This window comes from Erpetoichthys calabaricus, chromosome 1 (genome assembly GCF_900747795.2).
Source record: "Erpetoichthys calabaricus chromosome 1, fErpCal1.3, whole genome shotgun sequence".
NCBI lineage: Eukaryota > Metazoa > Chordata > Cladistia > Polypteriformes > Polypteridae > Erpetoichthys > Erpetoichthys calabaricus.
This window is the reverse complement of record NC_041394.2, coordinates 119,476,804-119,492,098: the sequence shown is the minus strand read 5'-3', so window position 1 is coordinate 119,492,098 and position 15,295 is coordinate 119,476,804. Positions and strand designations below refer to the sequence as shown.

Genomic DNA, 15,295 nt, shown 5'->3' with positions numbered 1-15,295 from the left:
GCTCCTCCGCATCGAGAGGAGTCAGATGAGGTGGCTCGGGCATCTGATCAGGATGCCTCCTGGACGCCTCCCTGGTGAGGTGTTCCGGGCAAGTCTAACCGGGAGGAGGCCCTGGGGAAGACCCAGGACACGCTGGAGGGACTATGTCTCTCGGCTGGCCTGGGAACGCCTCGGGATTCTCCCAGAAGAACTAGAAGAAGTGGCCGGAGAGAGGGAAGTCTGGGCATCTCTGCTCAAGCTGCTGCCCCCGCGACCCGACCTCGGATAAGCGGAAGAGGATGGATGGATGGATGGATGGATGGATGGATGGATGGATGGATGGATATTTTGAAATTGTTTCACTATTTGCCGACAGAGTCTTTGACAGAGTGGTGAACTCCTCCCCATTTTTACTTCTGACAGATTACTCCTTTCTGGGATGCTCTTTTTTATTGGCAATAAACCTAAATAGTTGTGAGATTTTACACTAGCTTTTTTCTTTGGCTTTACACAACTTTTCCAGTCTTTTGTAGCTCCCTTGCAACTTTTTAAAAACGTGTTGCTGGCATCAAATTAAAGTGAGCATATATTTTTCAGAAAACAATACCATTTCTCCGTTTCAACATTTCATATATTGTCCTTGTTATATATTGTTTAAATGATATGCAAATCATCGCATGTTCTTTTTGTTTACATTTTTCAAAGCATTCCCACCTTTTTGGAAACAGGGTTACATGTGTTTAGCTACTACAGTAACTGTATTTTATTTTAAGTCAGGTTTTTTTTTTTTTCATGAAGCCACCTGATAAGCTGAAATATATAATATTCAAGGCCTAAACAAAAACTTCCAATATTAGGTTCTTGCTGCACTCCACCTTTCCACTCCCCAATGTAAGATGTAAGACAAACATGATCACTATTGAATACAATTGTATACTGTCAACTCAAACTCACAAAGTATGTACTGTATGTTTACAATAACTTAAGTTTATAAACCCCAGCACCTCCCATAGAAATACACAAATCACTAAATGCAAAACGCTTCAGAAAACTGTCCTTATAAGATGATTAATATCAATATACCTTATGTAATCTTCACTGAGTCTTCACCTTCAAAGGTGTGAATAGGAATTGAGGAATCTATAATTAAATTGAATAAACCAACATTTCCATGATTTGTTTAATTACTCATCAAGGTGACAAACAATCCTGAATATTTAAGTAAATTTATCTACTTTGCACTGACAAAAATATATATTCAGTGACTAATTATTTTCTTATTTTTAGAGTTTATTACAGAAATCCTTGTCTTTGACAATGATGTTTTTTGCATTTTTTTAAACAGAAAGTGAATGGAAGAAACGCACATTGTCTCAGAGAACCAGCAAAGAAGAGGATGATGAATATGATGACAGTGATCTCACAGAAGAGATGAAACAACTTCGGCATTTACAGAGAAAGGAACTTAACAAGGTGGGAGCCCTCAAGCCATCATATAGATTTATAGTTGCAAAAATAAAAATGCCATCCAACTGAGTAATAATTAGTCTGTAACTCTACTATCTTTCAAATCCTCCTTGTATCTCATGCCAGTTTGAATCAGTTTGAGCTAAAATACTTGTGCTACATTTGTTAAGCACAATGAGGCTGCGTCTTTTGCAGCTAAATAAAAGTAAACTATCAGAGCAACAAAGTGACCGCAGTTCACAAAACATAATAAAAATATTTGTTAGGACGAGTAATAATAACTATTGGCTTTTTGTACTTCACATTTTTAATCCAGATTGAATGAAAACTTTTCTTCATGTGTTTGTCTTTTAAATTTATGCAGATCCAATCTAACCTTGGAAAATTAATACTAAAGGAAGAAATTGAGAAGTCATTACCCATCCGACGAAAAACACGGTCACTTCCTGACCGAACACTTTTGCATTCAGGTAACGTAAGACTTTAAAGCAAATGTGAACATGTTTACACCTTGAACTCTATAGCTGACTTGTGCCATAGTTTGAAGAGCATCATAATATCAAATTTTTAAGTCAGGTCTGAGGAGGAGGTCTGTATAGAATGCATAGTAGAATCTTCCTTGTAAGAAAGATTGCCCACTAATTGAGAGAGTATGAGAAAACGAGAGGGATGCTTTTTATCAGAAAATGCAGACTTTCTAATAGCAGCTTGTTTCAAAAAGGACATTGTACTGTTTTGGTGTGTCACAGATCGTTATGTGTGGACCAAGGCCTGAAAGTGAGTTCAGAGTGGGTTCTAGCTGTTTATTACAGAGGCTTTTTGTTATTGTTAATTTGGCAATTAACTGTAAGAATGATAAATGACATATTCATAGATCTTGCTGAACTGACTGCATGTATTAAATGAATAGAGCAAGAAGTAGTATTGAATTCTATGTTTCATTGTGGGTTGGATGTACTTTACAAACAGCATGTAGATCCCATTATTCTCCCATAGTTCTAAGGAATGCAGTTAGATATAGGCTGCATCTCCTGGAATTCAATGAAGTGAGTAAGAAAATAGGAAATCATAAAAGTATGTCCTACAGAGAAGTTAGATCATACTGTATACAGTATTATCATTTGTACTTAACATATTTAGTATGAACTGATCATCTTCAAAAGTACTTTAGAAACAAGAAACAAAGCCTGAACAAGCTATTTCAATGAGCGAATGCCCCTTTGAGAACTAGTGTCATAACATTAAGGTAGAGCGGTAAATGGCAAAGTACAGATGCATTCACAGAAAATTTGCTCTAAAATATATTAAAAAAAGAATTGTTTAAGCAATAATGTTAATTATACACAGGAGCAGCTCTCTAATTTAGGAAGTGGTTGTATTTTAGACTAATTTGTTGTTTCTAATTTGACCTTATAAAAGTAAGAGTGTGTGTTGAAATACACTGCAGTGGACTTGTCTCCGATACAGGACTAGTTCCTGTTCATCCCTTAACCCAAAAGTTGGGTGAAGCACAAAGGTATGGAATTGTTTTAAATTTAGACAGTTAATTTTAAATGTAGTATTTTTATGAATATTATTATAATACATCTGTCACAATCAAGTAACCAGATTAGTTTTGATTGACTGCATAAAACTGCATTATCTTGGATTGAGCATTACAAAAAAAACATTTGAAAAAGGCTGCATTAGTGCATTTAACATTAAATAGAATTTAGATTGGTGGCACGGTGGTGCAGTGGGTAGCGCTGCTGCCTCGCAGTTAGGAGACCCAGATTCGCTTTCTGGGTTCTCCCTTCGTGGAGTTTGCATGTTCTCCCCGTGTCTGCGTGGGTTTCCTCCGGGTGCTCCGGTTTCCTCCCACAGTTCAAAGACAGGCAGGTTAGGTGCATTGGCGATTCTAAATTGTCCTTGGTGTGTGTGTGTGTGCCCTGTGGTGGGCTGACGCCCTGCCTGGGGTTTGTTTCCTGCCTTGTGCCCTGTGTTGGTTGGGATTGGCTCCAGCAGACCCCCATGAACCTGTAGTTAGGATATAGCGGGTTGGATAATGGATGGAGAATTTAGATTTTACATTAAAGCAGACTAAGACTGCCTTTTGGTGCACATGAAAAGAAAAAATTAATACATTTTCATATTTTATGATACTGTTTCATGAAAACTTTTTATATTATATTTAATTTACTCTACAAATGTTGAAAAAAATTGTGCCTTGTGATTAGCATGTACATTATCAGGATTAAAAAGATTCATATAAAGAATCAGTTATAAAGATTTTGAGAATGAGGATTTTGAAATTGGATTCCAGTTAAATTCAAAGTTAATGCAAAGTCTTATGAAATGAAGGTTTACGGATATAAATCCTGGATCTATCAATCTGAGGACTTTGCTGCAACAGGTTCAATGAACAGAAAGATTAACGTAGAACAGTTTGAACAGCCTTATCATTAATGTAGTCGTTTTAGCTCAACGTAAACTGATCAAATGCAATAATGTAAACACTAAAACGTTAACACAAACACCTCAAAACTGAAAGTGAATTTGGCCAAATAGTTATCACATCTCACTGTTTTACTCATAGAAGCAACTGCATACGGAAAACCTCCTTTGGAACTAAATTGGATACTCTGACTTCTTTTCATCAATAACTCATTCTGGATGAAAGAGTCTCCTGCTCCTAAATTTAGACCTTGAGGCAAGCTTTAAAGGAAATTAAAACCATTTGTATTGTAGTGAGACAAACTAGATAGAATATATTGTTGGAGTCATAATCCTACATGTGAAAAAGAAATTTGGAAAATATAGCAAAATATTTATTCCAGAAAGCACTGGACATTGAAAAGCTCTAATAAGTACAGCACTCATTTGAAAGACACTTTTTTTTTCACTCTATTTGCTGTGTGGGTAGAAGTGCTGCTCATTGATTGTCTAAACCCTGGCTTGGAGATGTGGTGTTATCTTGGCTGATTCAGGTAATACTGTGCTGTGTTAGAGATTTAAGGTACCTGGGTAATTTTTAATTTTTTTCTCCCTTGATTCATATTGTGAAAAAAAACACAAGGGAAATGGAAAAGGAGTTGGGATCCAAGCCAGGAAGATATGTTTAATGGTTGGTATTTTGTTTTAAGTTTTAGTATGAGGTATCATATGCTTCTCATATGCAGCACAAGGTGTAGAGGTGCATTCTTTAAGGTGGTTGACAATGATCCCCTCGCCATTTTTTATTTGCTTTGTACTGGAAGGGGAGTAGCGAGGAGGGACCGAATGTGTCATAAGTCGTTTTTGGGTTAGACTTCTTCTGCACTGGGTATAGGAACAGAAATTATCATTATATAATTTTTTTTTTTGTCCACCCAGTCTCAACAAATTACTAACGATGCCAACATGCATGACAATATTTCTGACCACCTAATCAATTCAGTCAGTCTTTTTTTGTATATTACTCTTCAGTAAGTGCATACTCAGAGCTGTGTACATGGCATTCAGCTATAACATAATGTAATGAAATTTTAGCTGTCAGTCTGTTATTACATCAGCAAAACAGGACTATAGGATGGTGTTAGATACTGTACATGAGAGAGCAAATCAGGTTGACTTGCTGAGGTTGTCAGCATCTGTAGTTTTTAACTATAGGTAGAATGTTACCATAAAAAACACTGTTAATTCCTCGAGCCCACATACAGAACATATACCAGCATGCTTGCACCTAAGGAACACTACTGTGCTTGTGAGTATATCTTTAAAATTGTTTTGTTTTTTTCATTAAAAACCTTTGGTTCCCCATTAAACTTCTTATGTACAGTAAACAGTTAGACGGACTCGGTTGAATAAGCATTGTGGTCTATGTTACAACAATTTTGATTTAGCTTCAATATGGTATGTGTGGTTTAAGTATTTTTTCATTATTTCTGCACAGCTTCATCTTCAAGCACTACCAAATCTACCTCTCTCCCGGCCTATGGCAGAAGCAGCCTCAACAGGGTATGTAATTATGGCCCTTTTTTGAGGATTAATTCAGTTTTTTTTTTTTTTTTGATGAACATCTTGTTAATTTTCTCATTTTTTTAACTCTGTTATGTGAAATTCACTTATACACAAAAGTATAGTTAAAACTGTTTAGCACAACAAGAAATCTAATTTTCATTAATAGTAGGTATTATCTAGCTCAGTATAATTAAAGTATGAAATGTATGAAAATTTAAGAGACAAAAAGCCTAGTAAAATTTTGTGAATCTTTAAGTATAGTTAAAATTTTAAATTTAATTAAAAGTTTCGTAATGCTTGCTTTAAGATGCATTGTTAACAGCCAATAAGATAGGTCACCATGCAGAATTTGGCAGTAGCTTTCTAGTTATTGTTACCCACAACAGAGCTTTTCTAGAATATGTGCTAATATTGTGGCTATAGTACTATAGATAGATGGCCCAATTCAGACAGCTCAGAGGGTAATCTGATTATTTCAATTGGTTCAGGTTAAAACAGCAACGGAAGTATTTTTATTTTTTATCTATCTTAAGAAAGATTATTGAAGCTATGACAAGCGTATAATGAAGGGTTAGGTTTGGACATAACCTTTGGGCTAACCCTTGGCCTCCAAAGTACAGAAAACGCCCCCTCTAACCACCCACCAACCGCCTGGTCCTTTCAATGGCAAATTTCATATTGGAATAAACATAAGGTAAGGGAGTAAGTGACATAAATAGAGTTTTGAATAGTGAGTGCTCTTGTAACAATCACTGTTCAGACCTTCTCCAAATTGAAGGACTAGGTGTAGAGGAAGGGTTGTTAAGGAATACTTACTACACATGAGAAGACTGTATATACAAAAAGATGCCCTAGCATATTTTTGAAATGAGATGTTGTTCTGCTGATGAATCACGTTTCAAAGTGGTTTCATGTGTAAGCAGTTTCAAAAAATGTAAAAACTTGAGTAAGTGAAGCCTTTTAAATGAGTTTTCTGACATACTCAAACAATTGAAACTTGTGTATCATGTGTATAAATTCAAGAATAAGATGGTTTCCTTATCTAGTACAACTTAAGGATAAGACCTCAGCAAGTAGATTGGTGCACATTTTTCAAAAGCTTTTGTCACAAACACAGCATAATTTGCAAAAGTTTAAAATTTTCTTAAAAAGGGGAAGATCTACACAGACATGCTCTCAGATCATTATGTTAGAGAATTCCTTCAAATTGCAGAGGTTAGCAAGTGGTTAATTGGCATGAAATGAACTAGATAATATTATTTTGCCTTCACATATTTACAATGTTATTTACTATTGAATACAGTAATGGGTCTGACACTGATGAGGCCGTAGCCTTTCAACTTTCACTATGTTTGTGTCATGCCCATTGCACTCATTATTGTCATAATTAGAATACAAGTATGGGAGTAGACACCACAGAAAAAATGTAAATTAATGGCATTAAAGTAACTGCACCCAAAATTCCTATTTAATTATGTTGTTTTTGTACTGTATTGTAATAGTGTAGGATGTGAAAAAGTCAAAGGAGCGAATACTTTTTCTATTGACTGTATATACATAACAAGTAGCTAGCTGTCAGCCCATCCGCCCACTCTTTTTTGCTCAAATCTACTGTGAGCAATGAACTGTCAGAGTTATACGAATAGATTCATTTTTCTGTTCAAATACATGTGTGGCTGACTTATACCTTACAGTAGAGAAAGAGAAAAAAGCAGAATGAGCTGGCACAGTGAGGATTTATTGTCCTATGTCCTTTTCATGAATATTTACCACTTCAAGTTTCAGGATCCTCCTATGGTTGAAATGACAGGATGTTTTCCTCTGTCTTGCTACCAAATGAATCATTTCATTTTAGCTTCCAAAATATTTTCTGTCTCCTTGGTTAAATTTTAGTTTCTCCAACTTAATGAACTTGTGTACAATGCAAAGAACAGTCCCCCAGTGATTGGCACTACACTTTGCTACTGTATCTTTATAGGTCTTGGGACAGTTTGAAGTTCTAGTGACACAATGCTAAATGAGTGTATATGTTATCTAACTTCTTAGTGTTTTGTTTTTCCACAAAAATAACATATCTGAATTTCTGAAACATTGAAGAGTCTGAATGATTTAGTGTATGCAGAAACATATTACTTTTAATCTATATTTCTAAACATATTTTAAAGTTTGTAAACAGTTTGAGGATAGAAAGGAAATAAAAATTAAGTCTGTCGTTTAAATGACATTACTTATTCACTTAGCAGACAAAATGGTAAGTACTATAAAATAACTTTGGGTGTGTTTATGTTCTTCAAAAATGGCCAGACATTTTGAAAGTTTAAACTCTAACTGAACTGAACACTTACACCTGATTTATTATGAATAATTTTTCATTTTTAAATTGGGTTTGTGATGTGTGAAATATGTTCAAAATGAATTTGTGACTTTTTTGAAAGAAAAAAATAAATTATGTGGTTAAAGTAAGGTGGACATGTAATAAACTGAAGATTAAATTTAGAAATCACCTGTCAGATGCTACTCTGCCTCATGTTAATAAGTTTCTGCTTCTTGTCTAGCTACAGTCTGCTGAATTCACATCTCCTGAATCTGAGAAAGTCAGTCCAGGTATGAAATTGTGAATTATTTTGTTTTGATTTTATCATACTAACTTTTTTATGCACCCTGCATGTGTGTTTAAATGAGGTTGAGTGTATTTTGAATGATGCTTTTTTATTAAATGGACAAAACTAAGAAGAGTGTACAGTAACCTTTCTAAGAGCTTGTATTTTAGTATATTTTAGTATACCTTCAGGAGGGTGCAAATCAACATCATGTTTGTTTGGATAGAAAGCTGCATTAAAAGAACACCACACCATACTCTTCTCAAACCCACTTAATCTAACTGATGGTCACAACGTAAGCCCCGGGCAGAAAACGGGCCTGGATATCACTTCAGTCCATCACAAGATCTGCCCATGCACATGCCTGCATGTTCTACTATGGACTAACCACTTTACCTAACCTGCATATCTTAGTGGATTTCTGAGGAAAACTGTCGAAAACAAAATAAAATCCATTTAGACAATATGGGAAAATAAGCAGACATGAGATCTGAGCCCTTGATACTTGTAAGATGGCATTTCATCCATCCATCCAGTATCCAACCCTCTATATCCTAACTACAGGGTCACGGGGGTCTGCTGGAGCCAATCCCAGCCAACACAGGGTGCAAGGCAGGAAACAAACCCCAGGCAGGGTGCCAGTCCACCACAGGGTGTGCACACACACACACACACCAAGCACATGCTAGGGACAATTTAGAATCGCCAATTCACCTAACCTGCATGTCTTTGGATTGTGGGAGGAAACCAGAGGAAACCCACGCAGACATGGGGAGAACATGCAAGCTCCACGCAGGGAGGACCTGGGAAGCGAACCCGGGTCTCCTAACTGTGAGACAGCAGCGCTACCCACTGCCCCACTGCACCGCCCCGCATTTCATCACCCATTAAAAAAATATTACAATCAAATTTTACAGTTCAAAAATGTTTCTTAGTGTAAAAATGTCTTGAGGTCAAGAGAAAGCTTTCTGTCTGGTTAAGCTGATTTATCTTTAGTTAAGTAAATATTTCACCTGCTGGTATAGCAAACAATTACAATTTATAGTAAGTTTTGGTACTGCAAAAATGCATCTATTACACATATATTCTTATAACACCTTAACAAAAGCTTCTTTTGGTGATAATACACTTACAAAGTATCAGTAAAGTTGTTACTCATTTGTGCAATTTGGCCTACTAAAATAACTTTGGGACAGTCCGAAGTGACTTAAATGACACATATGTCCCTTGATATTGCATACTTCATTATAATACCTGTGTATCTTTAATTTTCATAAGTAATGTTTCCAGCATATCAAATGTCACACTGCACAGAGATGAATAACCACTTTACTGATGCTTTATAACCATAATTAAGACTAAAGGGACCCATTGTTAGGGTTTTATTGCAGAAGAGTAAATAAGTAATAGATGCATTTTTGTGGTACCTAAACTAAACAGTTACCCTATTTATTTATTTACCATTTATAGAGAATTTCAATGTTTTCCTAATAATATATACATTCAAAACCAAACAATTAAGCAATGTAAACCAAAATTAATAATGTAAATGGCATTTTTTTAATCTTTCCATAGCATCATGAAGTGAAATTAACTTTTAAAGTTAAAGACATCTTGAATCAAACTGACCTTGATCCCAGACTATTTTGTCAACATGAATTAGAAACTAGGGGGCTTGCCAACCCCTTTGTGGGCCCTACATGCTAGTCATTTCCCAGATCTGCTGTTTGCGACAAATCGTGCTGTGCTTTTGCATAAACACGAATATAAACTCTGTCTTTGATATCTTCGTCTTTCTAAAGTGTTATTGCTGACAATCTGTCACATGTTGGTTTATTATATATGCAAGCTTGATCTTTCGGATTCATATAGAAATCCAAGAAAACTTCTTTGTCCATGTTTTTCAGATAAATTTTGTGTAAAGTGCGATACTTTTGGACATATGTATTTGTATCCATTATTGGCTGTAGAATTTCTAATATGTCCAATCGTTTAACTCTTTCGATTCTATATTGCATCGCTTCTCCGTGATCATAAATATAAACCTGACCGAGTTGTGGTTTCTTTGAAATTAAACTTGTACTAGCTTTGTCATATCACCTATGTCCATATATTTGATCTCTTTTTGCTGTTCCGTTATTTCACCGAGTAATCTTTTCCGTTTGTTAGCGCTAATGCGATCTTTAATCTCAGTTTTTTGAGACTTTCGAATTCTAGTACTTTCATAAACTGTAACCTGCTCTGCATGTGTATTGCACCAATGTTTTCGAACCTCTTTATGATGTTCTACTTTGCCTTCTACTCTTTGTCTTTTCTTCTTCTACTGTTTGTCTTTTATTTCCGCCCCCCACTTGGACCTGTTATGTTTTCAATTCATCTCTTGGCACAAAGTCTCGTCTCGCGGGATGTGAAATTATCTCTCTGAAAATGTCTCGTCTCGTCTCTCTGAAAAAGTTTTGTCTCATCCCAAGATCTTTTTATATAATAGAGAGACATAATTCAGCTAAATTAAAAAATATATTTATATATAATGCTATTTGAACAAGTGGCTATATTGCTTGACAAAACAGGAATAATGTCTTTGAACTACAGTATAGCCCATGAGAGTAGAGAAATGCCACTATTTTCAGACTTGCAATGGTGCCATTATACTATACGGAATGTTTGTACCTAGCTTTACAATTTAAAATCTAGAAGCAGTTACTATTTATTAAGGAAGACATGATTGGTACAGTTCTTTCAGAATAGTAGTGTATTATCTGATTTGCTACAGTTTCTTCCATAATCAGACATCAGATAAACTAATGGTTCCCGGTGAAATCCAAGGTGGAATTTAGCTCGAGTACTACTAAACACAAAAATTCTAAGTGGCCCATGCACATAACTCTTGCACCACACATAAGGCATAAGTGAGAAGTTTAAATTGCATAACTTGACAAACCTGGAAACTATTAGTCAAAATATGTATAGTAGAAAAACAAAATTGAACAGAGACCATGCAGCCTGGGCAAACTTGAATGGCTTTTTAAAGGTACATTAAAAATGTTGAATGTTTAAATATGACTTCTGGGTATTAACAGGGTATTATTCTTTTCCTGGGTTAAATAATTTATCAGGCATGCTTGGCGCAAGGAGAGGCTGCCATACTTGCAGCACAGTTTAAGAAAGTAAGAGAAGTTGTTCCTCTCTGAGGATAGGTTCTGCATGACAGTCTTGTGCAAACAGCCAAATTTCTCATGTGTACTTCCCTAATGGCTTGAAAGAGACTTTTATGTGGTTTTGTCTGTGTCTTACAAGACTATTTGAGCTTGTAGCTTATAAAGCAGTGAGGACTGGTAAAACAGTGTGTGACTGTGGTTTAAGACCTTGATACTGCTTATGTGTGACAGGTACAGTTTAGGGGTGAATCTTTGCACCCACAGCAGACTGCAGTAAAGAGGAAGACTGCTTGAAGAACACTAACATGCTCCTTCGAATCCTCTTCAATAGTATTTTGTAATTTAGAGCTGATAGCACAACACGGAAATAGTCATGCTAAAGCAACCTATATTGTTGGAACAATGATAATGGAAGTTCAGTAAGAGCTGTAAGATATAAGATCAGCCTGTATTCTAAATTGATGAAATACTCCAATCCTAGCCTGACATTTTACTATCTGTATAGTAATAAAATATAGTATATTTTAAGATGTATTTATATTACATGCTATTCATTTGTTAGAAATGGAACAATACCTATTTCAGGATAATCTGAAATTCAGTTTATCTGAAATTTATCTGAAATACACTGTAACATACTATAGTAGGGTGCCAGAGTCATGGGAGGAGCCAGAGGCTATCCTGGTGAAAAGTAGAAACCAATCCTTAAAGAACTGACAATGCATCATTGGGTCTACTCATAATGCAGAACCAGCAATCAACCTAACATGCAAGCTTTTGGAATGTGAATGAAAAACCATTCAGATGCAAGGAAAATGCATTGACAGCAAACAGACGGTGACAGGGCCCAGGATTTGAACTCAGGATTCTGGCACTATGTGGTGGCAGTGGTAGAGTTTTGCGCAGGTACTGAAAATCAAATCTAAACCCATCTGTGCGCAGTACCATTTGTATCCTTCCCCACCCAAACCTGTTGAAGTTTATGGTTATAAATTATTTGACCCTACAGCAGTACAAAGCATTTCCATTTCCAGGTATTGTAAAACTGTTTGTTGCTACTTAATAATAAACAAAATAATAGCCCTCAGGAAACTATAGATGGCTGAATTCAAATGTATTTCAATTGCAACAACTTTAGGGTCATGTGTTCAGAGTTAGCAAAGTCAAGTTGTCATGGATTGACATGGGTTTCTTCCCACCTCCTGAAGATGTACACATTAGGGCTGATTGGTGACTCTAAAATAGCCTGTGATAAAGGAATGTGGATTGGTACTTCATCTAGAGCTTCTTCTTGCATGAGACCTATTACTTTTACCTCCTACATATATGTACTGGCAGAAATGGACAAATACTGTATGCAGAAAACAGAACCAAAAGTAAAAATAATGACACTTAATATACAAAGCAAATAAAACTGTTCAGAAATGCATCCCACCAAAATTGGCCTAGCCTAAATTTATCTTATGAACATGCTGTTACAGCTTTGTACAGTACATTCAGATAGAGTACAGTAGAACTCAGCAGTCTTTTGAACATGGACATATTGTTGGCTCATTATATGAAACAGTTTTGTTGCTTCATATTGTTACTATATTTGCTGTTAATTCAATATGACTATTATACTTATATTTTAAAGGTACCACCGTGTTTTTGAGTAAGGATTCTTAAACTACTAAAGAAAGAAAAAATCCAACTACCTGTGGCATTTTTGTCTCTTCACTAGAGCTCTTTCCATCAACATATGCAATAATGATTCCCAGCCAAAACTGGGTGCCAGTGCATCAAAGGGTCTATCACACATACACACACCAGAGGATTTCCTCAGTCATCTGAAAATAACGCCACATACACTTTTAAATTGTTGGTAAAAACTGGAGCCTATACATGAAAACATTCAAATTCCAGGAGTAAATGCAAGCAAGGTTCTGAATTTACCATAATGAAAATAAAAATCCCTACTTTTTTCAGAACATTAAGCTCTTAAACTAAAAGTAGCGTTAACATGTGAGAGTGCTCACTCTATAAAGTGTTTGGGCTTACAACTGATATTGCTTTTTGACATTAATGTTAAAAGCCGTCATTGGCATGCAAACTAGTTCCATTTACTATGAATGCTTGATTTTAGATAAATTACTTAAATTTCCTATTGAGACTGGATTCTTGCCTTTCCGTAGGGAGGATGCAATTTCTAAAGTCCATTTTTGCTCCCTGGTGGAGATATGAGCTGACTGCTGCCACACAACAATCTGTCTATCTATTTGTATAATAAAACAGTGTAAAAGATGACAAGACAAAAGACAAGGAGTTCGGGCAACACCATAACCCCATATATTATAAAGTCAAAGATAATAAGGCATTTCAGCAAAAAAAAAGTATGTCCCTAGGGACACAAGTCTCATATTAGACTAGCTAAGATGGTGAAACTTCCTGTTAAGTACAGGCCAGACAGGAAGAGGTGGGTCCAAGGTGCTGGACACTGAAAGTGAAGTCAGAGGTTGTTGGTGTGTCAGTAATTTGGTCTGTAGAGTAAGGAGGAGAAGAGGCATTAGTATGCACTGCCACCTTGTGGATTGGCATTGCATTACCACCACCAGAACCTTTACGCTGACCCCAAAGCTCATGTGTGTGACAACTGATAATTTCCAGTCCCTCTGAGCAATCTAATTGGTCAGTTTGGTTTTGGTGACATGATGAAAGAGGAAATGTGTGTGTGAGACACACAAGGAGGAGATACGGCACAGGAGGCATACAAAGAATCACCTTCAAAGACAGCAAGTATAAAAGCAGATAGGTTGTGAGAAAGCAGACATGAAAATAATAATATAGTACATTAACTGAGCAGGCTTTATGGCAAGTTGCTTGAGAGAGAGGGAGCGCCAGTGAAGAAAGGTTCACACACACATGTGAATACCAAGGAAAGCAGCTAAATGTGCACATAGCACAGGCAAATGTTTTTAAATTATTCTATTACCTGTCTTTGATAGGTAGCGTGGTTAGTAAAAATAATAAATAATTAAAGGAAATTCTAGAATTTTATTACACATTAAAAACAGACTTTCACTTGTATATTTCTGTAATTTAAGTACTATTATATTTCCATTAAAATGAAAACACATATTATCTTGCCAAATATCACTGACATACTATTTTAAAGCAAGCTCATTTTTTTACAGACAGTCAAATGGTTGGTACTTGGTATCTGACAAAGAACTTCACGTTCATATTTGCTGATGATGATTAAGCTGCGCCTACTATCTTGTGATTTCCACATTAAGACAGTTTTGTATTGTGAGCCCTAAACTAAAGCAGTGTGTATTGTCCAGTGTAAAACTTCACTTGTAATTTTACCCAAGTCTCCTTCAAAATGAAAGCTGTAATCTTTTCCTATTTAAGAAACCCTGGACACTACAATCTTTTGTCTTTCAACAAAAATTAGAACTGAGCTGGAGACATGGTCTTGCAAGAATGTGACAATTTGATTTTATCCATTTTAAAGGGGCAGAGTACTGTGTAGTATGTTTTTTGTTTAAAAATGTATTAAGATTACAGTTTTTAACTAAAAAAGCTTAATTTCTATAAGGTTATTACCTTGCATTTAAGACACCCACAATATATTTTCCAATGTATGTTGTAAATTCTAAAAAGTGCTGATTAATATGCCACCAAGCCACCTTATGTTTTTGAGATATTTGAAATAGAGTTTGATATAATTTTAAATAAATGACTTAACTGCCCATTTTGGAATATAGTATATTGAAATTGATATTATGTTTTAATTGATTGAAATTTAATTAGTAGATAGCTGTTGAAGTTAAGGAGATGTCTTAAAAGTAACTCATATTTGGTATAAATTTCATGATCTTTAGGATATCTCAAATCCATTCTTAAATATTCTAAAATGATCTCTTTAAGTTCACAGGGAGATGTTTAGAGGTAATCTTAAAACAGAAATAAAATTTTAAATATAAATTGAAATGATATGATACCTTACAAATCTGAACTGCAATTAAAAGTATTCAAAATTCATTGTGCGTTATATTTAAACAATAATTTGCTCTGCCTTACATTTGGATGGCATGTTACTTTAAATTCAGTTTCATCAGTGTGCTGCAG

At 35.5% G+C, this 15,295-nt stretch overlaps 1 protein-coding gene across 1 annotated transcript in view; it reads left to right on the top strand.

Annotated features, from left to right (window-relative positions):
* Nucleotides 1-15,295, top strand: part of dmtn (dematin actin binding protein) — a 115,438-nt gene that overhangs the window by 85,528 nt on the left and 14,615 nt on the right. The window contains exons 10-14 of the mRNA XM_051933388.1: nucleotides 1,325-1,452; nucleotides 1,811-1,916; nucleotides 5,357-5,421; nucleotides 7,980-8,022; nucleotides 14,051-14,061. Coding sequence (XP_051789348.1) covers nucleotides 1,325-1,452; nucleotides 1,811-1,916; nucleotides 5,357-5,421; nucleotides 7,980-8,022; nucleotides 14,051-14,061 — 353 coding nt within the window. The remainder of the gene's footprint in view (nucleotides 1-1,324; nucleotides 1,453-1,810; nucleotides 1,917-5,356; nucleotides 5,422-7,979; nucleotides 8,023-14,050; nucleotides 14,062-15,295) is intronic.